General features: G+C 38.8%; 3 protein-coding genes across 4 annotated transcripts in view; all 3 read left to right on the forward strand.

The window, feature by feature from the left end:
• Nucleotides 1-9,532, forward strand: part of gstcd (glutathione S-transferase, C-terminal domain containing) — a 49,254-nt gene extending 39,722 nt beyond the window's left edge. Inside the window, exons 10-12 of the mRNA XM_062431462.1 lie at nucleotides 2,691-2,721; nucleotides 4,805-4,874; nucleotides 8,184-9,532. Coding sequence (XP_062287446.1) covers nucleotides 2,691-2,721; nucleotides 4,805-4,874; nucleotides 8,184-8,374 — 292 coding nt within the window. The 3' untranslated portion in view covers nucleotides 8,375-9,532. The remainder of the gene's footprint in view (nucleotides 1-2,690; nucleotides 2,722-4,804; nucleotides 4,875-8,183) is intronic.
• The window catches only part of ndufb6 (NADH:ubiquinone oxidoreductase subunit B), a 334,342-nt gene that overhangs the window by 283,509 nt on the left and 25,724 nt on the right, over nucleotides 1-25,109 (forward strand). The window lies entirely within an intron of this gene.
• Nucleotides 13,070-25,109, forward strand: part of npnta (nephronectin a) — a 47,500-nt gene continuing 35,460 nt past the window's right edge. For both annotated transcript variants that reach the window (XM_062431474.1, XM_062431482.1), the window contains exons 1-2: nucleotides 13,070-13,338; nucleotides 23,447-23,547. In XM_062431474.1, the coding sequence (XP_062287458.1) occupies nucleotides 13,268-13,338; nucleotides 23,447-23,547 (172 nt within the window). In that variant the 5' untranslated portion in view covers nucleotides 13,070-13,267. The remainder of the gene's footprint in view (nucleotides 13,339-23,446; nucleotides 23,548-25,109) is intronic.

Genomic DNA, 25,109 nt, shown 5'->3' on the forward strand with positions numbered 1-25,109 from the left:
AAGGACAATATCATTACATGCTGTAAAGGAAGAAATAATGCATCTAAGATGATGAATGTTAAATGACTGAGGCAGGATAGTGTTTCCTCCTCAAAGTCCATTACTTTCTATAGAAGCACACTTCAAAGTGCATTATCCCATTTATACTATTATCATTTACCAAAGTCAAAAGTTTGTTTGTAGTCACTGTAACAAATGTTTGCATTACAAGCATTAGCATATTTTACTGTTTCAAGGAGCAAACAATATTTTCAACTTTACTGCTATTCTTTTGTAAATGTACAAATTACTTTATTTTATTTATGTAAGGATATATTGAAAAATATGTTGTTAGTTAGTAGTATTCTAGTTTAGAATAAGTGGCAAATATATTATGCTAATCTAGCTGCAGTTAATAATAGATAAGATAATTTAGCAGAAGGAGAGATACTTAAGAACTTTTATTTTCACATGCATAGCAACACAGTGGGTGGCAGCATTGAAGCCAGTGAAATTTGGCCTCTTTTTGGCTCAACTTTTAATTAAAGTATATAATAAAATATTTACAATTATTAAGACAGGAAATAGAGTTAAGAAAGATAAGAGAGAGATTAAATAAAATGTACACAAATATTCCTTATATTGCACATTGATGCACAAATGCCGTATTTCACATAAGTGGTAAATAGATTAATGGTGTATTGCACATAAGTGATGGGTAATAAATTATTCTGATAAAAATATACATATTGCCTAGTAAGCAAGAAAGTGTATGTGTGTATAGTGGGAAGTGAGTAAGTATATATAAGACAAAGAGAGCACACGAGAGAGAGAGACTGTGTGTGTGTAAGTGTATGTGTGCGTGTTATGTATGTTCACAAAGTACCACAGTTCAACAGTCTGATGGCTTGCGGATAGAAGCTGTCTCTGAGCCAGCTGGACCTGGCTCTGATGCTTTTATACCACTTGCCTGACAGCAGCAGAAAAAAGAGTGTAGCTGGGGCGATTGGGGTCCTTGATAACTTCACCGTCCTGCTTGGAGCTGCTCCCATACCAAGCCATGATGCAGCCAGACAGGATACTCAGTGGTGCATCTGTAACAATTGCAGAGTATCTTCCTGTCTATGCCAAACCTCCTCAGTCTCCTGAGGAAAAAGAGGTGCTGACTTTGCGTTCCTCACCACCGACTCAATATAAGTTGACCACTTCAGGTCCTTGCTGATGTGGACCCTGAGGAACCTGAAGCTGCCTTCTCTCTCCATGGGCATCCCCTGGATGTAGATGGGGGTGTGCACTTCTTATACCCTCCTGAAATTCAACACCATCTCCTTGGACTTGCTGACGTTGTGATGGAGGTTATTGTTCTTTCACCTCCTCTCTGTAGGCCGGCCAATCATTCCTGATGACCAGGCCGATAACGGTGGTGTGGCAAACTTAATGACAAATTTGTTAGCATTTATTAGAATTTAAAACATTTGTAGTATGCTGGGATATATATTGTGAAATTGAATTTTGAATATTCCCTATTTATATTTTTATTAAACACCATTATATCATGTGTCTGGTCAGATGTGTTGACCATAGCATCTCTTTTACTCTTCAAACGAATCAGATACTTGCATCCAACTCAAAATAAAAAAATGGTTTGTGTGGTGCAACCCCTTTTAATTTAGTGAGGCTAATTCTAGAAATTTTGCAAACATTTACTTTATAGTGTGGTAGAGTTTAAAGTCACAAAGAAACAACGTAAGGCTGGTTTAGATTGTAATCCCTTTTCAAAAGTGTGTTTTTTGTCATTGTAACAAATTTGTTTGTATTCATTTAACCGCTGAGTAGTATAGAGTATAAGTGTTGCTATGAGGGCCTTGGATTTAATATACCTTGCACATTGATGTAGAGCAGTGGGCTAAATGTTGATTGTTTGAGATATTCTGAAATGTGATTTTTTTAAGGAACTGCCAACTTATATTTTCTTTGTCTGTTGCATTACTGACCCTACACTTTTTCCTTGAGGATAGCCTTCAGTATACAGTGTTAATATTTAGGAGTGTTCACATACTTCATTTTTCCGCTGCTCACTTTTGCTAACTTGACATTTCAATGCCCCCAAACTCCTTGTAAAATATTAAAGAAAAAAAAGAAGTTTGCAGCCGGTTTTCCGGAGGGCAATCACGCAGTGTTTGGGCCCTACGCACCTGACTGTGTCAATCTTCGTCTTGCTACTTTTAGTGTTTTCCCCTCAGGTCATTTTCTAGGTACTGGTGAATATTCTGCAGGTGTCGACATTCCAGACAATTCACACGTTTTTATGAGCTGTGAAACTGCCCATTTCATTTAGGCCCAAACAGTTCAAGTTAATCGTAAGTTTTTCCATTTGACCTCGATGGCCCCTTAACCCTCCGCATGTTGATTTTTAATTAGCTCTAACGAAGATCTGACTACGTTTAACCATCACAAGCACACTGACTCTGTTCCCATGTCTTTAAAATTAGCGCTGTTTTCACACAATGCTTTCTTTCCCAGAGTGAAAGTGGAGAAAATGCATGTTGCTTGAGCTATAATTCTATGTTGGTTGTAGAGATTGTCCTGAAATAAAATCTCTTTATCAGACCTAAGCAAGTATACAGTACATGAAATATATAAGTATTTTACTCTTATGTCTTAAAAACTTCACTGTAACATCAAAATACCTTTTTTCTGTTTTTTTACAGCAAAAGGTTCCAAGAGACCCTGACTTATAAGGTAGGATTTTAAATGGGCTTAAATCCCTCTATTGCATTTGTTATTTATTTGCACTGAGGCAAAATATCAAGTACAGAATATTAAATAACATCAAGTCAATTTTTACTTTAAATTCATTTCACTATGTGCACTCCTTCATGATTCATGACTTGTTTTCAAACATCTTGTTCAGTCTTACATACTCTGTTGGACACGATGAGACAATTTTTTTCTTTTCACTAATTGCACTTTAATTAAGATGCTGGTGTTTTAGCAGAAGTTTTGAGATTTAGTTAGAGATGTTATAGATACACATGTCTGGACCTGGAGAGCAGTGACCCAGTGAAAGTTGAAATAGCTTTCTCATACCAAAATTGTCAACACCAGGCAAACACTGCAGCCTGTTGAGATTCTGACAAATGTTTAGACAAATAAGAAACAAACTGACACACTTGGATTGGATTGCACCAACTATTTGTAAATCTGTTACTACGTTTGTGTGCAAAGTTCATCCTATGTTTTTAGTAATTACCACTTAGTAAACCAGTGATTTGCTAAATCGTAATGCATCATTAGTAAAGTCTTTAGTAATGTGAAAATCAATGCTTTGAAACTTTTGGTGTTTTCCAATCAAAAGCAAGCGAGTACATAAAAAGGATGTAGCATCACAAGCTGTGGCTTAACTTCCAAAAATTGTAGTTTTATGGAAGCAAACAATATATTAAACTTAACTGCCATTCCTCTGTAAATGTAATCGTTTTATTTTATTTATATATGCACACATGAGAAAATGCGTGCATCTGAGTTAAACGCATTCAAGTAGTTAAAAATGAATTGAAAATATACTAAACTAGCTGCAGTTGTTAGATATGTAGTTTGGAGATACAATGAGCTGCTGCAAATGGCTCCTGATTTCTAAGGTGGAAAATCCTAAAATATGAATAGTCTATTGATATGACTTTATTTAGTAGTAGTCTAATAGTCAGATAGATATTAGTCAGATTTGTTCTAAATATTTTATTCCTTTGCTTTGTTTCATTTATTTTATCAGACATTAAGAATTAATGAGACCACCGGGCTCATCACTGTCTAGAGAACAAAAAATTTCCAGGCAGTTACTAGTGGGAGGCTCAAACCCTCCAGTCTCTCAATCCCTTATCGCTCAGCACAGACACAGCACTGTGCTCTGAGAGGGAGGGCCCATCCCATGATGATGTATGGGACCTGTCAGTGCCCCTGGGGAGAATCTCTGCAAAACTTGCTGCAGGTCCTAGCCATGGCAACCTCAAGAGTTGACATGTCACAACATTGGACCACCTCTAACTTCTTTCTTTTGTGCGCTAGAAAGAAGAACAGACTTTTACTGACAGGGCTGTCGATGCATAGAAGATTATATAGTATTTACATAAGACACTGTACAATTGTACTTTTCTGTGAAAATAAGTTGTGTTTTTTCTGCCATTTGTCCAAAAGATAATCACTATTGCCATATTTTCAGTCTGGAAATAATAAGCTATATACAGTATAAAAACAGGAAAAAATTCGATATTCTGTTTAACCAACAGATATCTGCCACTTTAAACTTGAGCTCTAAATCTTCCCTGTCTCCCTCTGTGGTTTTGCTTTCAATAATCGTGGTTGGTATTTGCCATTCTTTTGGCCTCTGAATATAACCTCACTGTTTCCTTGTGTGTCTGCTCTCAAACCCAGAGCCAGCACTTGCAGAAATCAAATCGACAGTGCATTGTTTTATAGCTGAACCTTAGTTGTCCTTCCTGAACTCCAGTAGTTAAACAGAATGTCAGCACACTGACAAATAGTGTGTCGCTGGAATAAAGGGCTAATGGTGTGAGATATTGGTGTTCAGCGCTAACTTTAAGCACCTGCTCTGTGGCCTTGCATTCAGTGTCGACCCCGCAGAGTGAGGAATGGAATCAATTAAAGTGAGAGCAGGTTAGAGATGACTAACCGCTCTCTAGAGTCACTCATTCTGTGAACTGTGGCGAGGAAAAAACAGGACAGAAAAACTTGTGGTTAGAAATAAATTACCAGGGTTCATCTGGAATGTAAAGTTCATGTACACATTGTCTGTCCTTTATTTCAGGAACACATGATCCTGTGCCGCTTTGCAGACCAAACTGCGGTCCAGCTCCCTCCTGAGAGGCGACTCATAGGTACTCCTCATAATCTTTACCTTATACCTGAACAGTTAACCACTGTACGTACTGTATGTCACTGTATGTCTGACAGTAGATATTCATACTATATTGATATTTATTCTTCTTTTTTGTTTGTAATGGCTTTTTTTTAATTATTTTTTTTTACATTAATTCTAAAATATGTGACCTTGGCAGCTCATAATCTCAGTGCCAACTTTTCAGTGTGAAGGACATTAGCATGCCATATTGACATATAATTTGTTTCACGCTTAAATTGTTTTTGTAGCACATATTGATGTTTTAAAAATGTCTCCTGAGATTTATTACTCTGTGACTTTCTTGTTTCGTTCTGTATTTTCCAAAGGTCTAGATTTTTGAGAAAAGTAAAAATGTTAATGCAGGGATTTCTATAGTGCGACAAAACAGCTGCAGTGAACAGCTGCAGGATCAGGGTTGTCAGATTCAGAGGGAAGTGTTTTGTCAGACTGAAACCTCCAGGCATGCATTGAAACTCACTACAGTGTTTCATTATGCTGAGGACTCTCTTCACCCTGATAGCTCTGCAGCTTATCAAAGCTTCATTCTGAATCTGAGGAGGATCCCGAATGCCTCGTCAGTCTGAAGCCTTTTCAGATGTACCTGACACCACCTGTCACAGCGATTTCTGCTTTATATCAGTTAACAGGGCTCAATCTCTCCCACTAACATTTTCTAACCATGTTTGATCTCATCCCTCCCGAGCCTGCCAGTGTGACTGTGACCATCTAGGCAGCATGGCAGACTAAAGCTCACATTTACTGTCTACCACCTGCTACCTAACTGCTAAACTGCATAATACATTTGAGGTGTGCCTTTAAAGAAGAGACAAGTGGCATATCAGTGTGAAGTTGTTGATGCATAAATGGTTCAGTATGGTACTGGTACATGATGGAGACATACAGGGAATGGACAAAATAACATGAACACCTTACACATATGTGAATAAATATTAGCCCTACAATAAATCATATTTTGTATTAGTTGTAATTAGAGCCTGACTGATATAACGGTATGCTAATCTCATAGTGTTGATTTAGACACAGTATTGTTATCAGCATGTACAAATGGATGACATTTAATTGAAAAGTGTACCTTTTTTATACATCAAAGTCTTGGTTTGAAAATGAAAAAGACCTATGGATGGATTAGGCAAATCCAGAAAAATGTATTTTTAGTACAATCTATACATGAGGTAGTGTCAAAGGGCTTTATAGACAAGAAACAAGTGAAGTTATTAGACCTCTGTAGTCTGCTCTTCATCTCTGTGTGAGCCTAGCGGCTCAAGGTTATATTAGCCGCTGGTAGGATAACCATATCCTTCTCCAGCTTATTCAGGACCTCCGCTGGCTGAACCATCTGACTTCCAGTTGGCTCCCTCTTCAAATAATTTAATCATGCAGCTCTTTTATGCTTTCCAAATGTTATTGGACTGAGTGGATCAAATTCTCATCATCATCAAAAAAAAAAAGTATTCACCATTTTACAGCCACTCCTTTTCCAATGATTGTGCATGGGAAAAAATGCTTTTTTGGCCGGTGTGCATTACGTGACAGACCTGGAAGTTGTAATTACACGGTTTGGCCACTGTGTCAAATTGGCTTCACAGCCCGACGCTGTTCCTGGGAGCTTGCATAACCCACCCAAATCCCCTTCCAAACTGTCATCAGTCGAGTTGCATTGTGGGTTATACAGGCACCAGGTTTTTGAAAGGAAGAAGAATGCATGAAACAAAAAAGTATAAATGATGATGTTGATACTTTTGTTAAACTATTCATTATGAGTCTGACAATTTAATATACTGTATGTGCGATGATAAATCATTGAAGTGCTCTTTCAAGGAAAACCACAACTGCCATTGTGAGCCTTTGAAACATTTTAGTGCACCTTGGCACAGTTTCACCAAATCACTGGATCTGTACTTGAGGGATGAAAGAGATACAGTATTTGTGTGTGTGTGTGTGTGTGTGTGTGTGTGTGTGTGTGTGTGTGTGTGTGTGTGTGTGTGTGTGTGTGTGTGTGTGTGTGTGTGTGTGTGTGTGTGTGTGTGTGTGTGTGTGTGTGTGTGTGTGTGTCATTACTGTCTTAATTCACCCCTCCCACACGTGTTCAGTTGAATCGGGCAGAAATCTGGTAACTGCATATGAATCACATAATTTTCATATTATTCAACCATTCAGTGACCCCCTTATGCCCTTTAAGACCATTCCCATCAGGACAGAAATGTTTCATCCTTGGATAGTGTCACTATCTTTTCATCTTGACGATCAAAATGTTAGGTCAACTAGGTCTTGTTTGCATTTTTTAATATGTTTAGCATATGTAGGGAAATGTTTGTAAACATGGTGAATGTTCTTACCTTCATTTATTCAGGTTTTCGCTTTATTTTATTTGTATGTTGGTTGATATTCTCCAAAAATTTAAGAAAGGAATCTCTGTATACCTGAGTAGTGGCAGGTGTGTAGGAGGAAAGTGCAATCCAAAAATAAAAAGAGTGTCATGATGTCTGGTGAAGTTCAGATAGTCCGAAACATTACGACCTAATAAACAGCCGTGAGCGAGACAGTGTGTGGTACCTTTTTTTTCTTCTTTTTTTTATGTTGGCAGATATGCAAAAAGAAATTGCAGTGTATGTTTGACAGGTTTAAATATAATTCAAGTCAGATATTTTTGTATTTTTATTCTTTACAATATTTACATTAACTAGTTTACTAATTCACTAGTAATATAGTAAAGCTTAGACTTTCGTCTTTTACACAGTCATTGCTTTGTTTGCGATATTTGATACAAGATAGCAAAAGGCAGTTCCACCAATCAGCTAGGCTAAAAACAAGGTTTACCTAGTCTGTTGCAGACCACATTTCAGCCTAAGGTGAGGCTCAAAAACTGACATCTATAGAAAAGCTTGGTCTCATCTTGAACCAGAGCATCTGCTGATTATTTCCTGATATGTTATGATCCACTTAAGTTAGGCCTGATACAACATGAATAAATCCCTGTTTCTGTTATCTTTGCCACATATTGACTGTACACACTTACCAGAGATCTGCACTCCACTGAGTGCACTCTTCTAGTTTTTGAATATCTATTTTGCATCAGCCTTAAATAGTCTAATATTAAAATATAAAATTGATTGAACCAAAACAGATTTGTCCCTCCTCTAAGTAAAAGCAGGACGAGAATGACCCTTTATTGACTTAAAGCTTGATAATAGTTCGTTAATCTACCACATAATTAATCTCGTTTTTTGGATGTAAAATGTTTCTTTTTCTTTGTGTATCACACCAGGTAAGCATTGTATGGGCCTGGTAGACTTGGACCGCTCGTGGGCAGCAGAGACACATGGGTACTCAGTGCGGGTGATGACCATGGAGCCTGAGAGTTGCTCACCAAAGAACAACATGCTGGTGGGAAGGTGGCTGCAGAAGAGTGGACTGGAAGATGGTGCTAGCCAAGTGGAAGCACCGGTGTGTAATTAGGACCGCAAGCACCGGTGTACAGCACAGCATCTTCAGTGTGGTCAGAGTTTGATGAAGTACCCAGCCTCTGTGTTTGTAATCCACCTGCAACATTTTCTTTTTATGAATTTTTTACAAGCCTTTTTTTTAAGGAATGGCCCAAGAAAATAAAAAAATGTTTGCTTCTTATTTCTGGACTATCACATGTCATCTTCAGACTGAAAGTGATTTTTTTTAAAAATTAAATACACCTGTGGAAGAGTGTTCTCTGAGAAATACTCAACTCCTCGTTCAGATACTCTCATTTTTAGGTGCATCAGTTGTATCAGAAGAGCTCAAGTCTCTCACCAGCCTCTCACTATGTTATGTTTGTATATTTACCTAAACTGGGTGATCAAGCTGTCACCGTAAACAGAAGCAGCAGGAATTACACACCCACATTGTGAATTAAGTACATATACTTCCACATGCTGTTTTTGCAAGTAGTCTCTATACGGCTTTCTGTGATAGAAACCAGCAGTGAGCTCCCTCAGCTGCCAGGTATTAACAAAAAAAAGAAAAAATCAGCGTTAAGTACTCATCTGCACTTAAAGATGAGATGGGGAATTATCTGCTTCTCCTCTGCAGCATAGAGAGTGAGAAACTGGATTTAAACTCGTATCACATCAGGTAAAATATAGCATTTGTCATGGTTCTACAGAGGAACTGATTATGTCTCATAAAGAATGAATGTGAATATGGTATGCAACTCGTAATACATTCAGCAGCAATGAATATTTTATGATACTGGCAAAAAGGTCAGTGTGCTTGATTAGATGCGCGGTGTTCAGAGCCTAGTAGCTGAAAATCACACAATGCCCTCCACATTTCCATTCTGTGTACTGTAGACACAGTATAGCCCCTTAAGCTTTCATTCTCACAAATAAAAGTGGTCATCTGTTTATCTAAAAAATCCTGTGTTGTCACCTTTTGACAGTGTATTGCAGCTGCTTGAGAAATCTAGGGAGGTAGCTGGAGAGCCGGTTTTCCAGCTCACACTGGAGGGAATAGACGAGCGAGGTGCAGGCTTTTTCCAACGTCAAGCTCATCTGAATTCAGTCAGCAGAGTCAATCTATCCTGAGGTGAATGGCCAAAGACACAGTTCCTTCCAAAGACTGGAATTATTTCAAAAGGAGACGTCTGACTCCTTGTTCATGCTTGTGGCTCTGCACAAGTGCACATTACAGAAATGCATATAGGCACAAAGGAGAGGTGGCACTACTTAAAGAGTGCATGTGAGAGAGGAGAATATTGAGGCGTGAAGTGGGTCGACTCAACCCAAACATCCAGAGCTGGAGGGTGACAAGAGTCTTTGTTTAGACTGAATAGGTGAAAAATCTTTTTCTATCTACATGTGCAGCTGTTTTTAGGAATGCTTAGCTTGATTCAGGAGGCCTTTCAAGCAGTGCATCATGTCAGGACACACTGGGCTGAATACATTTATTTTATTGGGTAGATCTCAATTCAAAGGGTACACAACTTGAGCTGAACTTGTAACACATGCATTTATACATTTTTGGAGCAAAATGAAGCCATGACTGAACAAAAATTCTGTGCGATATTGATTATCTTACCCTTTAGGCAGTGAGTAGCCTGGTATATGCAAATACTTAATATACTTAATATAATAATAAAAAAATAGTTGATATTTTGGGAATTACACTTATTTGCTTTCCTGCCAAAAGTCACTGTATACAAAAGTTATGTATAACTTTAGCATAAGGACTAGAAAAACCCTGTCCAAAGGCGACATAATCTACCTACCAGCCCCTCTAAAGCTCACCAATTAACATGCTATATTTAATTTCTTTAATTTTTATAAAAACAAATTTGTGAAACTGACACGTTGTGCTTTTATTGGGTGTAATTTGCTGCATTGTTTCTTGGCCAAGCATAACAACTTGCTGTGACTCCCCGACCATATTTGAGAGTTGTTGTTTTTTTTAATCTGATAATGATACATCCGTTGATATGAATTTCTTTACACAACCCATAACTTCTTTTTTAACAATAGTGACCAAAAAATACTGGACAGGATGTTGCCACCACTCTCTGGTGAACAAACTGTCTCAAAACATACAGTATCTTCATTATTTCTACACTTCAATTTCTTGTCATGAATTGACTGACAAATAAGCCAATAACATACAGGGTGTCCACAAAGTCTTTGTGCTAAGTATAAGCTTACTGTCTCCTGGCAGTAAGCTTCACCAAGAAATCGAAAAAGCACATTCCCCAAAATGTTGAACTATTAACATTAAATCTTGACTCAAGACTTGAATGTGCAATAATTTCCGCTAAGCAAAAGTACAAACTCAGAATTGCTCTCTACACCATCAGTGGATGTTTTCAAAGGTAGGTCTGAAGTGAATAATTTGTTGCAGCAGAAAAACACTACCAGGAAATAATGGAGCTTTCATTGTTTTATTAACTTCAGTCATTGCTTGTAATTCAAATTTAGCTTGCTTTGGTGTTTTGGCCAACAGTTTTTCCATTTCATTACACTGGCAGTGTTTATGACCATTTGTGCAACAGTTCATTGCTCCACATTTAGGGTCCCTCCCTTGGTATGAATTTTCTCTTTTGACAAACAGTGACCTTGTTTATGTGTTCAGCAGTACTATAGCAGGCACTGAAATAGAGTGCAAGCCCTAACAAAATGGGTGCAAGGGACCTCTGTGCTGCTTTTGCCTTTATGTTAAATATCATGCTTCCTCCTTTATATTTCACATGCATTAACACTTACAAAACAAAAGTCATTTCGCTTGTATATTTCTTTTTCCAATAAAGAATTCTTGGCGTATTTATAGGAGTTCGGAATAACACCAAATGATTATACACACATCTCCTGTTTAGTCACAGCTGCTGTTATTTTGCAGGATATTTTGTAATCTGTGATGCTTCTCATCTTGTTGACACATCTGTCATCACCTTTATGGAACCCCAGTTCAGGATTTTCTTGTGTTCATTCTATTTTTATGTTTATTGTGTTCTTGTTTCTGCAGTATATAGGCTGTTGTGTTCAAAATCTATCATAACGGCTCATTTTCCCCAGAGGGTTCATTGAAGAGTGAGTTAACCCAAGTCCTCCAAATATACACAGTAATTTCTCACTTTCCCCCATGACAGTTGACACCAAGGACTGCGGATTATCCAAAATAACCAAGACATAATTTATGGGAAGACATGCTAGTTTTTCAGATGTAATTTTTCAGTGCTGTGGAATGAACAAAACAAATTTCAATTCAGATAGACTGCATTGGGGTTGGCTGCAGAAATCTCAGGGGCACTAAGATTTCTCAAAACCTGGTTAAATAAAATACCACTCAGAATAAGTGAGATGAAATGAGTATTTTAGTTGAGCCGACCCCTTTTAAATTTTCATTTGATCAGTCACAACACTCCAATATGGTTGGTAATGAGGCATGATTTGGCTCATTTGCATTCCCCAATTCATTTTTTAAGTGTAATAAATCAGAATGGAATCACATTTATGGAGTCCAGTCATGAAGGGAATGTGATTAATTGTGTAATTATATACAACCGTTATTTCTCCAATCACTTGCTTCTAGAGATGTCAAACCCCAGTGGCACCACAAAGATTTATTATCAGATGGGTGACAGGGCATAACAGACGGACAGTGCCATGTATCAAGAGACAGCAGTGATTTTAAACAACCAGCCGTAGTCACATTAAATCTTCATCACATTCATCTCAGTGACTGTGTTTGGTTACTCAGTCATTTATTTCTTTTTTTTTTTTCTTTCTTCCCATTGTGTCCAGACAAGAGAATAATTTTATTGGCTATTCTAGTGGCAGAGGCCCCCAGACAGGAAGAGAAATCCACTAGACTTTGAGTATGAAGTACTGCTCATGAGTAAGGGGGAATTGTACTAATGGAATCAGAAAATAAAATAATAAAGACCCAGCAATTTCATATAGGGTGCATCAAGTTTGCAGAAAGTAGGTTATGTGGTAGAAAGCATGATAGGAAAATTGCATTCAAGAAAAAGCACCTGATTGCTCCTCTCTTGAAGCAATAGACAAAGTCTGACACAGAAACAGTCTGTGGCTGGAATCTTTTATATCCAAAATATTTCAGTCAAAACATTTCTGTTATTTTGAATAATCACAGGTCCAGTAAAAGCCCTGGTATTTATTTAAACTCTCCTGAATCTGTGTTAAACCCACTCATTTTGCATTTTTGCTGCTCATCTTTTTGTCCTCTCCAAATTCATCCCCAGTAATTTTCACTGCATTGTCTTTACTGAGTGAGTAACATCTACCTGGGTGGGCGATGCACCTGCGTGCCTCAGCAGGCAATGCAATTAATTAAAGCATGTCGAAAGCATGCGCGGCGCAACGCTGCGTCTGGAGCCTCTTCCTCCTGGCTGTACAGGTCACGACGTTATATTAAAAGTCCCACAAGTCCTGCTGTTTGGATATCCGAGGTGTTTTTTGGCCGATTTTTTATTGAAAGGGGCGTAAGGGGGCTGTTGGAGTGGGTGCTGCTGGTTGGAGAGCCCGCTAACTGAACTTGTGAGGGGAGGGAGAGAGAGAGAGCGAGAGCTGTGCGCTCTCTTCCCGGCAGAGTGCGTCCCGCACCACACACTCATACACACACACATGCACACGCATACACACACATACACAGATCGGGGCACTTCACTTCTAAGCAGCGGACTGGGTTCTCTTACGCACCTCCTGAATATCTCACATGAACAGTCTGAAGGACGCCAGCAGACCTTACCTACCTGTGCGCCTTCAGCGCGCGTCAAAGCAACTCTGCTGTTTCTTCGTCTAAATTGTTTCCTCCGCGGTTTCCTGCACACAGTTTTTGGATTACGGAGAATAACAAGCAACTCTCGAAATCATGGAATTTTGGGTAAAGTTGATGTTGCTGTACAGCTGCTGTTTCGGAGCAAGCGCAGACTTTGACGGCAGGTAAGGGTGCATATGGCTCGCATGATCCGCATTCATGAATTAAACTAACACTTAATTTTTGATGCTGCAATTACTCGAGTGTTAGTTTTATCCACCTTGCGCGAAAGTGCTGCTTGGGTTGAGCGCAGCACTTTGCTTGGCTGGTTGTAAACTGAAGCGTTTTTTTTTCCAACATCCTCAAACTGTGACGCTTTATTTAGAGCTGAAAACATGTTGCTCATGGGAAATTACAACCTGTATTATTGGCATCTCTTTTTTCCATTGTATTCATGTAACTTTTATGTTAATTTTTTTTTTTTTTAAATTGTGGCTCAAAGCACTGTTATACTCTGTTGTAGTTGAGGCAGTGTTTACATTCGCTAAAATCACACCAAGCGGTTCTCGTCTGCAGATATCAAGCTGATTATAAAGCGATGTGACAGCACATAACCCGGTGCTTTCATGTCCAAACACGAATCTGTGTGGAGACGTGCTAGACCCCGAAGAATGCACGTGTCTGAGATTTCGATCAGCCTATAGGTGCATCTGAGCTGAACATGATAGATGATAGCTGTTTGGTTGTTGTTTTTTTAACTGCCATGCATAACAAAAGCTGGCTGTAATGTAGGACTGGTCCTGACCTTTTCCTTTGAAGCAATTAGGGGGGTGGGGGGTAATTTAATCAGTTATGTTTATTGGCAAAATGCTCATTTGTTTCTTGACTAGGACCATTTGTTGACAATACTTTTACACTTTAGAGGTAAGTAAAGTCAAAACAGTTTTTTGTGAGTCAGATGGATTTCTAGAGCTGTGAGTACAGTTGGTCTATAATCCATTCAAACAGTGAGAGTTGCACAAACAGACTCGTAGGCTACTGCCAGATTTCCTACATCTCCAACAAATACGGCAGCATTGTACTTCATTTCTCCTCATGTATCTCTGTCAGACAGGCTGAGCGCCAGAGCAAAATCCTCTCATGTTTCACGTTTTCAAATGAATGAAAAACACTTTTGAAGATTATTGGAGGTAATTGTTATTGAAATGGGGTGCATGCATTTGAAAAAGTATTTTCAGACCAACATTGCCATTTCACCTGCTTGTTGATAGACGTTGACATCTAGAGGTATAAAGCCTTTCCCCCCCTCCTTAGCTCTTTCAATTTAGTTTTTTTCTGCTGGGGTCAAAAGAATTTCAAAAGAAGCTATTTGGATATCAGCAAGGAGTCAAAGAGTGTGTGTGCGAGACAGTGAATTAAGATGATAACAGAAAGTATTGTAGAAAATTTTACTTGAGCATTTGCCAGCATATATATTATTATTGATGACAGTATTCTTCTTAATCACTGTGGCTAATCTCTGTGTGACAGGCCGTGATCTGATGATATGTGTAGGGCTTTAACTTATATTTCATGCATTGCTTTTGTGTAATGATCATTTACTTCAACCTATAGCAGAAGCATATTGTACATTATTAACATCCCTGCTGATGAAGTGGCTTGTCACCATGGTCATAATTTGCCAATTTTTATGGGCATAAACTTACTCAGGCCTGAGTCTCTACTTCAATATTAATTCATTGAGAGAATATCCCCTGAGACCCAGCAAAAGCAAAAAAGCCATTTATTGTCTCCCCCGCTTATTGCCTTTTAGAGAGCGTTCCTAACAGGCTTATCCATCTACTCCTGAAGGGTCCTTCACGGGCATCATTGGCAAGATCATTTTGTTCTCCCATAGAAGCACATAATTTGCTTACCTGCGAATGCCTGGGAAAAAAAACATTGCACTGTTGTTGCCACTTTTTATTCCAACTGAGGACTCAAGGACAGCCGATTTCCTGTCATGTAACAGAAGACTTTGCCAAAACAAAAAGCAACACATAAAGGATATTCTTCCCTAGTGATGTCACTGAATTGTTACATCCAACACAGCCAAGCAGCACATACCAGACCTCCTCAGTAATAATCCAGAGCTGTGGATTGGTGCCAGGTTATGTTGGCGTTGTAATATCAGACCCACATTTGGGCTTTCTGTGGTTGAGAACGAGTGTGAAAACACTGTCAGCATTACATTCATGTACAGCTGTATTTTTTTTTTTAGATAAATTCTATAGTTTTCACAACATTCAGAGAGAGCATACCATTATTGCAAATGATGGCGAACATTTTAAATATAACCTGGTGTGAGAATGAACATTAAGTCAGACATCACTGACTGCCTGCTGAGAAGGATGTGTTCATGTACTTTACCTAACACAAGAATGCACAGTATATGAATAAATTTGCCAAGTCCAGGTTGCAGGAAAGGGCTGCAGTATCTCATTTTATACATAACATAACAATGTTTTGTTGTAATTTTTACCAAGCAATCGGGATATTGTGAATGAGCCTCTGCTGAAATCAATTGAGAAATGTATTGAAAATGCCACATGAACAATTGAACCTACTGTATGTAAATTATTACCACTGGCCCCCATACAGTAACAATCTAGTTTTCAGTCATGTTCTGTGAAATAAGTACATCAGACGATTAATGAGAAAATAATTAGAGTATACTGGCATGGGCATCAATGTGTTGTTATATCCTCTTTACAGAGAAAGAATGTGAGAGAACAGTAATAGTTGCAGCAAGGTCAAATCCATATTGTTGTTTCTTGGCAGAGACTGGTGCACATTATGTGAGCAGACTGTGATGCATTTCAGTCAATTCTAAAGCCATTTAGTAGATTTTACCTTTGTGAAGCTTCCTGTACAGTTTTTATTTATTTATTTTTAAGTCTGTGTGAAACAGGTGCTGATTTTGTGGCTCTTTGTAGTTTGTGGGACCACAGGGTCACTACCAATTTGCCCCACATTTTACAACTACACCCAGACACTCCATGCACTCCAGACACTCCTCAACAAGTTCTGTCACTCTCACTCTCACTCTCACTCTCACTCTCACTCTCACTCTCACTCTCACTCTCACTCTCACTCACTCACACACACACACACACACACACACACACACACACACACACACACACACACACACACACACACACACACACACACACACACACACACAGAGCAAGGCATTGAACATTTTCTTAGTTGTTTATATGGAAGGGATGCACTTAATTGACAACTTCTAGCTCTTGCTCCTTTAATTGATGTTAGTTGTGACAAAAGCGTCTGCCAAATGAATGTGAAGTATGTAAAAGTGTAATATGCTGCATTGCATTATATTGTCAGATTTTGCTCTTACATATGTCAGATGTCATTATGATGCATTCCAGTACAGCACCACCTCAATGTACAGCATGAAAAGTGGCCTAGAATTGAGTCAACACACACATTTTTCTATTATAAGAATCAGAAACATTTTAGAAGTAATTTTTGCAGGGCTTTTGTGTTGCATTGCATTACATCATACAGGTGTTTGTATTTTTCTGGCCGCTCAGTGAATATCCTCCCCTGCTGTGTGTCTTCTTATTCCTAAAATGCATTTGCATTTAATAAGCCAGCTGATGTCTCACTTTAAATCTTTTCTCAGGTATTTGTCAATATCCCCCATCGGGCTATGTGTTAATTCAGATTCAGATCCAGATAACTTTATTGATCCCAAGAAGGACAATTCAGCTCACGCAGTCCATGCACACAACTCGAGAGCTCACAGGCAAGGTATATGTCAGGTGCAACAGATCAGCATACTTGGGTCAATACAAGAAAACAATGAGCAGCAGTAAGTAAAATAAAACATTTTGTTATAGTTCATATAAATAACTGGTTTAAAATAATGCAAGTCAGTTAAATTAACTGCTGTTGGCGTTCAGTAGCCTTATAGCAGAAGGAATGAAGGACTTAGAGTAGCGGTTTGTTCTCCTAAGGGTCACATTAAAACGCCAGCCTGAGGGTATTACAGTACTGTCAGACTGTCAAAGATAATTCCTTTTGCTTTTCTGGGACACTTGTTTCTCCCAGAAGGAGCACAAGTCTCTTTGTTGGGCACAAATTATCTTGGAGCAGACCTTCATGATACCATTTAGGCTATTTTTGTCTTTCACATACAACCCATTAAACCAGCAAATAAATGAGAAAATTAGAAGACTCAATGAATTAATGATAAAAAATTACATAAAATAGTACAGAGTTACGCTTCCACATTAAGTGGATTGTTTGTTGTCCAGGCTTGTCAACCAACTGTGTTTACATTGAAAATGAGTTGAGAGTCGAGCACTGTCACTCCATATTTATATGTATCTATGTATTTAAGCGCAACCCTCATTAAGTTCCTGAGGATTTCTTTTAAATTTCGGGATGGGTATTATAGTGGATTTTTTTCAGGTTGTAGGTATCTGGCCAAGTTCGGCACACATCTGAAAGAGTTAAGTGAAGACCTCACTAAACTGGTCAGTATAATATCACAAAGTGTGCCCACAGATGGCCTTAGGACCAGCACCTTTCCTTATGTTCAGCCTCTTAAATAGGGCTATGACACATTCCTGAGATATTGCAATATCATTCTGAGGGACAAGAGACCATCTAAGCATGGAAACATTTTCAAAGAGCTCAGACCCTTCAAGCGTTGCAAGTGTTTGACAAATCTGAATCCTCCACCCCATTTGCATGGATGGGTTGTGGAGTGGCTGTGGCTCAGGAGGTACAGCCGTTGTCCGCCTGTCAGAAGACTGGCGGTTTGATTCCCGGCTTCTCCAGTCCATTGTTTAGTCTCATTGATTAATGGAAGCCATTGTTTTAATCTTTTTCCAGGCTGCGCTAAGATCGCCATTGTTATATTGCATTTTTATCGTTTCCCTATTGTCATTTTAGCTTCCCTAATTTTATTACACACTTCAGTGGAGACGTTTTTCTTAAGAGGATCACTAGTATAATAGGTCAATTTCTTTTAATTAGTAACTGATTTAAGCTATTTTATTTTACCCAAGGCTTGTTATTTGGATAAGTAATCCAAATAACAAGCAGACAATAACAAGAGGACACTGTCCTCTGATCAACTCTTCACTGTTCTCTCCACACACTGATGAAAGAGATAGGCATAAATTACACACTACTGTGATAGGATGCACCGAAGGAAGCAAAGATTTGTAAGCACTGCCGACTGAACCATAACAAAGGTTGATAATTCTTCTTGAGTTCTTTTGTGTAGTGTCACAGGTCACATACTGTTCATATGTCATCAAAGTCTTGTTAAATTTATCCCTGAGTATAAATTTAGGGTCATCCAGACAGATTGAGTTTTGCCTAGTAAATATATTGTGTATACGTGCCCATTATGTTAGCAATCAGCTTTGCAGCTCTAGATGCACTGGCTCGTGAATGTATGTGAATAATGATGAAAAACAGCTGTTGGGATTCTTTCAGACCACGTTGGTGTGACAGCACCTCTGGTTGATGAAGAGGCCCACATCGCTTGCTGGTAATTGTCTGTGACCGAACCAGTCGAAATGGGCTACCAAACCCACTTACTGACAGACCCTCATCCCAGTCTGATTGTGGTTCAAACTTCCAGTTCATCTAACCTGTTGCGGATAGACTGCACGGTTGAGAAAAGGACTGTTGGTAGGGCAGGAAATTTGCGGCGGTCACTGAGACCCATATTCCGAAGTCTAAGGAGTATTCCATCACTTCTCCCTCCTTTCCAATGATTAGTTTTTTATCTTAACTGCAAAGCTCAGTTTGAATGCACACTGGCACAATGCCATTTGTTGAAGACTGTAGGGATTGAAAAATCTCGTGACTGAGTGTAATTCTCCTGGGGGTAATGCTATGATATGTCAGATCTCCTGGCAGGTGTAAAAGCCCAATGATATGCATAAAAGTGCAAAAAACTCCACTAACATCCTCTCATAGTTTACTGAATCTTTTCATTTTGTGCATAGGATGGACTTTAAAAAAAACAATTAAAAACTATTAAACAGGACAAGTAGGCTACTCAAGTCATACACTGCGAAGCACCCCGGACGTGTGATGTGATAGTCTTGGCAGCCTGCATGCAGATTTGGCAGCGTGTGCAGCCAAGGTGGTTCATTTAGGCACCAGATACCTGATGACTCCACATGCTCATGCCTTCAGCTGAGCTCGGCAGGTTCCAGCAAGTCTTTCACCCAATATGCTACAGATGTGACAATCAACATGTATGGGTATAGGTGAGAAAAATCCATTCAGCAATTGTGCTTTCCATGCTTCAGTATGGATTCATGATATGGATTCACTACCTGTGACCAATGGACACTTCCCTTTCAGGCAAGGAACACTGGCCAGCATTTTTTTCACTTCAAAAACGGGAGAAGTATGGTATTTCCATTACATAGATATGAACCTCAGGTTCTGCTGGGAAAACCTTGTCTGGCAGCCCTGTGCTTGAGAGGAGGTGTCATGAAGGGTAATAATTATCTGCTTGAGTGCCTTCATCAATTTAGGATCATTATTCAGAGTCTTGGGATAATAAATACAGGTATTATGCTCACGTCCATTGTATATGCCTGCTCTCCATTCAGTAGAACATCACTGGGGACAAGATGTATTAAAAAATAAAGTAATAAAAAATGCACTTCTCTTCTGTGCAGTGTCATTGTAGCTCCCATTGTTGATAGAGATTAGTTGTAATTTTCAAGCCATACATGTTCTAAGAGATGAAAAATATGTATTTTACTACAGTCGTGATGTGAAGAAACAGTGAGCTGATGAATTGTATTAAAGCCTCACCCAGAGTGGGTTGTGGTGTACAACTGCCACAGGATAAATTCAGCATGAAGAGGACTGAGACAAGCAGTAAAAACATGAAAGGTGATTCCATATTCACTCAGAGCTTGTGCATGTATTTATATGTGAGCGTGTAAGAGAAAGCATTAGTTGAAAATATTTGATTCAGTAATCCAGGAACTGTGGCATCTCATGAGGTTCCTGTCTTCTTATCACTCCGACTGGGCCAAACAGACCTCCCAGACACCTCTCGCCTACCATCCACTGGGAGTTAAAACTCCTAAAGCTCATAGTCTTCAAAACATAATTTGCTCAGAGTCATAATGTCATGCCCTTCTGATCCTGCTATGTTGATAAAACTTGCAATATATAAGATATTAAAGTCCCCTAAACAAGAAAAATATCAGCTCTACCATATTATTCACCTCCTGATACTGGGAAACAACCATCACCACTGCTTTGTATTGACCATATTATTTAATCTAAGCCACATATGTCTTTTCCACAGAAAACATGTCACAATAGGGAAAACACAGGTGGAAATGATAAAGTTAATAACCAAATCCCATTTAACCGATTTGATTTCAGGGTCCTGCTGTTATGCATGCTGGGTCACTGTCACGCTGTCATGGCCTAATTTAATATAACTCAGCTATTGTTTATATTATTAGTAATACCTATGCTTCTCTTAGTATTACCAGTCAAAAATGTCAGCTGTCAAAAAGACCTGTTGTCAAGAATTGATTTTCTTTCTTACATAGAGTTAGATGAGACTGATACCATATTCACATCTGTACAGTATAGAAATACAAGTATAGTATATTAATGTATATAATTACAAGAGGAGCAGTTACTGAATTTGTTAATTTAACCCTGACCAAAACCAAAAAAAAAATATTACAAGGATGTGTTTAATGCATCTGCTATTAATGTCTTGGCTGCCATTTCAAAAGAACTTTTATCTAAGGTCATTACGGCATGACTTGGTGTGAAAAACACAGAAACTGAACTTCTCACTTGTGACTGTTTTTTTACAGTGAGGTGAGCTTTGGCACAAGATAAAATATCTCTTTAATCAAACAATGTCAGTATAGGGAGGGATATGAAACCATTAAGCTATACAGGATCAGGCATGCCTAAAGCAGCATAAACTCTTCCCACATGATGCCTTCATATTCTATGCTGATAATCACTGTAATGACACATATGGATGAGTTCTGAGTGCTTTCAAGCCAATCAGTTTGACATCAGCTTTCAGTCACCAGATCTAAATACCACTGAAATGTCACAAGATGTAAGATTTTCTTGAAGGTGTCATCATCCTCCGAATGATGTGAATTTTGGCTGAATAGAGGCTCCTGTTTTGTTTTATGTACCAAGTTTACAGTATGGAGGAACAGCAGGGGACATGTTTGTGCATGTGTGTGGGTTGTCACTTGCCTCCTCTCCTCTCCTCTCCTCTCCTCTCCTCTCCTCTCCTCTCCTCTCCTCTCCTCTCCTCTCCTCTCCTCTCCTCTCCTCTCCTCTCCTCTCCTCTCCTCTCTTCTCCTCTCCTCTCCTCTCCAATCTTAAACTGTGTGCTTGGAGCTTCTCCCTGCCTGACCACCTTCTTGCTTGCCAGGCAGCAGACAAACATTTTCTCTGGATCTGCCACTCTCACTTAGCATCCATTGAGTTTTTTTCCAATGTGGTGATTGGCAGCAGGGGCAAGCATTAGCATTTCCACATCTTGGCATAGAGACGCTAACAGGCAGGGATAGCAGCAAAGGATGTGCCCTGAATACTGAGCAACAGCTCCACTCTCTCATTGAGGAACAAAAGAAAGCATCTTTTGTGTTTAAGGGACTATATCAAGAGAACTGCTCCTTTGTTTTTTAACTGGATTACAGTGTTTCCAGCTCCTCTGTGCAACTTAAAACCTACATAAGCAGTTTAGGTTATTTACATTTCACATATTGGATTTATTCGGTGATCTATAGAAAAGTCTAATGTACTCAAAATCTCTCATACTGATGATAAAAGAGCAATGCTTAAGGAGATGGATAGTTATCTTCATTGCACTGTAGCAAAAATATACCCAACTTGGTCTTTCCTAGCTACTGATTCATTTGTTATTTGCTAGAATTGAGGTAACATTTCAGAGCCAGCCTCTCAAAGTATGCAGCTTGGATTTTCATCAGTATCCTTAAATGGACTCATTCCTTCGCCTTATTCTCTCCATAAATATGTGGTGAGCCTCAGTACAGATAAAAGGTAATCCACATGCACTGTCTGCCAAGAAGCTATTTCTTGCTCTGAGCAGAATAGAACATGGTGTAACAAAAACATCCGGCTGTAATTTCTCTTGGAGGAATTGCAGTACTTGGGAAATAACCTATATCTGTATAAAAACTAATACCTTTCCCGCTCTCTCTGAAGCAGAGATATTATCTACACTGTTACGCAATGGTGTGGTTTCAACATAATGTACAGTGACACAGACACTGACATGCGTTGCTGTGATAAATGGAGATGGAAAGCATACTGTATATTCAAGGGCACCTGGCTGTACATGGCTTCTAATCTGTTTCATAAGCCTTCTCAGATTTGAGCGTCAGTGGTGCACAGATTCACACCAACACTTACATTCGAATCGGGGCTGGCAGGCTTTTAACAGAGGTCTCCAATTTGACATCATACACACCAACACGATCTGAGGTGCTGTCAGTTTTATTTGTGTGAAGCAAAGATAATCTGCTATAGTGAGGCAGTGATATTCATTTTTAGAAAAGTCAGTCTTCAACGCCCTGAGAAAATCAACAGCAGTGTCAGTTATATATTTTTTCTCACAATCCATGTGATAAAAGTATAGAAATGAACATTTGACAATTTGTCAGTTAATTTATTAGTCTGTTGACAGAAAATTAATTGGCAACTATTTTTGGATACAGTTTTCAAGCATTGTTTCCTATTTAATTAAATGTGACTATTTGCTGCTTTTCTTTGCCTTTTATGATAGTAAATTTAATATATTTGTATGTAAAAGAAGATTAAAGAAGTGCTTAGAGGATGTTACCTTGTAGTGGCCATTTTCCAATATTTTCTGACATGATAATACATCGATTAATCAAGAAAATAATCTGCAGATTAATTCGAAATAGATTAATAGAAATAATTGTTAATTTAAGGCTTACTTTTACTTTTTCTAGCCTGACATGTCTACTATAACAATGAAACAGTGCACCTTAAGTGTTTTTCATCCTGAATGTGTGACAGAATTTCTGAAAACACCCTTCAGTCCCACTCACTATACACCTAAAAACATCTACAGCAGGAACATGAAATCATGTGAAGGCTTTGAATTCACCCTGTAAACAACACTAAAAGGACCCCTGCTTTTCATCAAGACATTTTAATTGGCTGTGAACTAATTATGTCATCCTCTCACAGGTGGCCGCGGCAGATGGCCTCGTCCAACGGCCTGTGTCGATACGGGGCCAGGGTGGACTGCTGCTGGGGATGGACACGTCGCTCCTGGGGTCATTGCCAGCGTGAGTGCCACCATGCCTGCAACTGTTGGTGGGGGCAAACTGGGCTAACAAGGTTGCCAGGTTTCAAGCTGGGGTCAAAGATGCTATTAGACAGAGGAGACAATGTAACACCACCACAGGCACTAAAGGCTCAGAGAAACACACACACACATGCACGTTGTCACAACAGAGGCACATACGGCTAATGGAGCATCACACCTGGGACAATCTTTGAATAAAGATTGATGGTAATGGCTGTATGAACAGGAGGACTGCCTGACATTTATATTCACACTGCAGGTTGCAATCATAAGAGAGGTAGCTAGGAGACTGATTATAGATTCTTACTGTGCAAAAACAAGCTAGCTAACAGCTACCAGAACAAGATATACAGGAATAGTGAACATAATCCATGGCGTTGTCACATGTACAGACCTCAACTCATTGGCATATTCAACACTGCCATTTAAAGGATTTAGAGGATGTGTCCTGTTATTTCTTCTTTTAATAGCACAGCATCACACTCATCAAATTGCTTCCATATGAAATATTCACACGTGACATGTTTACATATTTAGAATGTGTAAAGTTCCTCTGCTCTCCTGTAATGCTACCCAGAGAAGTGTGAATATACTAACATGGGTTTCAAATCTGGCCAATTACCTCACAAATGTAAAATCCTCTGCATGGCTTGGTGCTCGTGATGGTATAGCTAATGCTTTGCAATGGAGCTTTGATCAGGAAGGGGTTAGAACACAAATAGGCCTTTTCCACTGCAGGAAATCAGCAACCCACATCATAAAAGAATAGTTCAATATTTTGGGAAATATGTTTATTGAATTTCTTGCTGAGGGTTAGATGAGAAAATCAATATCACTTTGGTACTGGTCTGTTGCAGCTGTTAAGTTACAGCCAGCAGCCCATTCGCTTAGCTTAGCATAAAGACTGCAAACCGGGGAGCAGCTATCCTGGTCCACATCTGAGAGTGGTATCAATCATCTCATCTAATTCTCTACAATGAAGCAAATATGCCTTTGCTCACTTTAGGGATGTGCTTATGAAATTAAATGTTGACACTTGTCAGGAAATTATACTAAATCCAAGTTCCAGGTACTGTCATGGGATTGCTGGCAGTGCTGCAGATCATAATTAGCCAATCTAACAAAATATAACCACCATTTCACTACTGCAACCAGAATATCCAAAACATTTCATAATTAAAAAGCAATTGAGACCAAGGCAAAATTTGGCAATTTCTTAACTGATCTCAAGTCTTAAAGGGTCTTAAAGGTTTAGATTATGAGACATTCCAGTTACACCTCATTATATTTCTGTAGTGAAAAAGGCCTAAAAGGGTTCATAGTTCTGCATGTTGGTAATTGGATTATGTGTATTAATCCACTCATTTTGTGTTTACCATTGTTGAAATTATCATGTTTTAAATCTATGTTGTTGAAACTCATCATGCCATGCAACTGCTGACCTTTTGTTTAACTCATTGTATTTTAAGTTTTTTCTTGTGGGAAATATGTCACACACTGCTTGTTAGGTCCAAAGGTGCTGCTGCTCCTAAAGTAATGCTA

The sequence above is a fragment of the Scomber scombrus genome, chromosome 2, assembly GCF_963691925.1.
Source record: "Scomber scombrus chromosome 2, fScoSco1.1, whole genome shotgun sequence".
Taxonomy (NCBI): domain Eukaryota; kingdom Metazoa; phylum Chordata; class Actinopteri; order Scombriformes; family Scombridae; genus Scomber; species Scomber scombrus.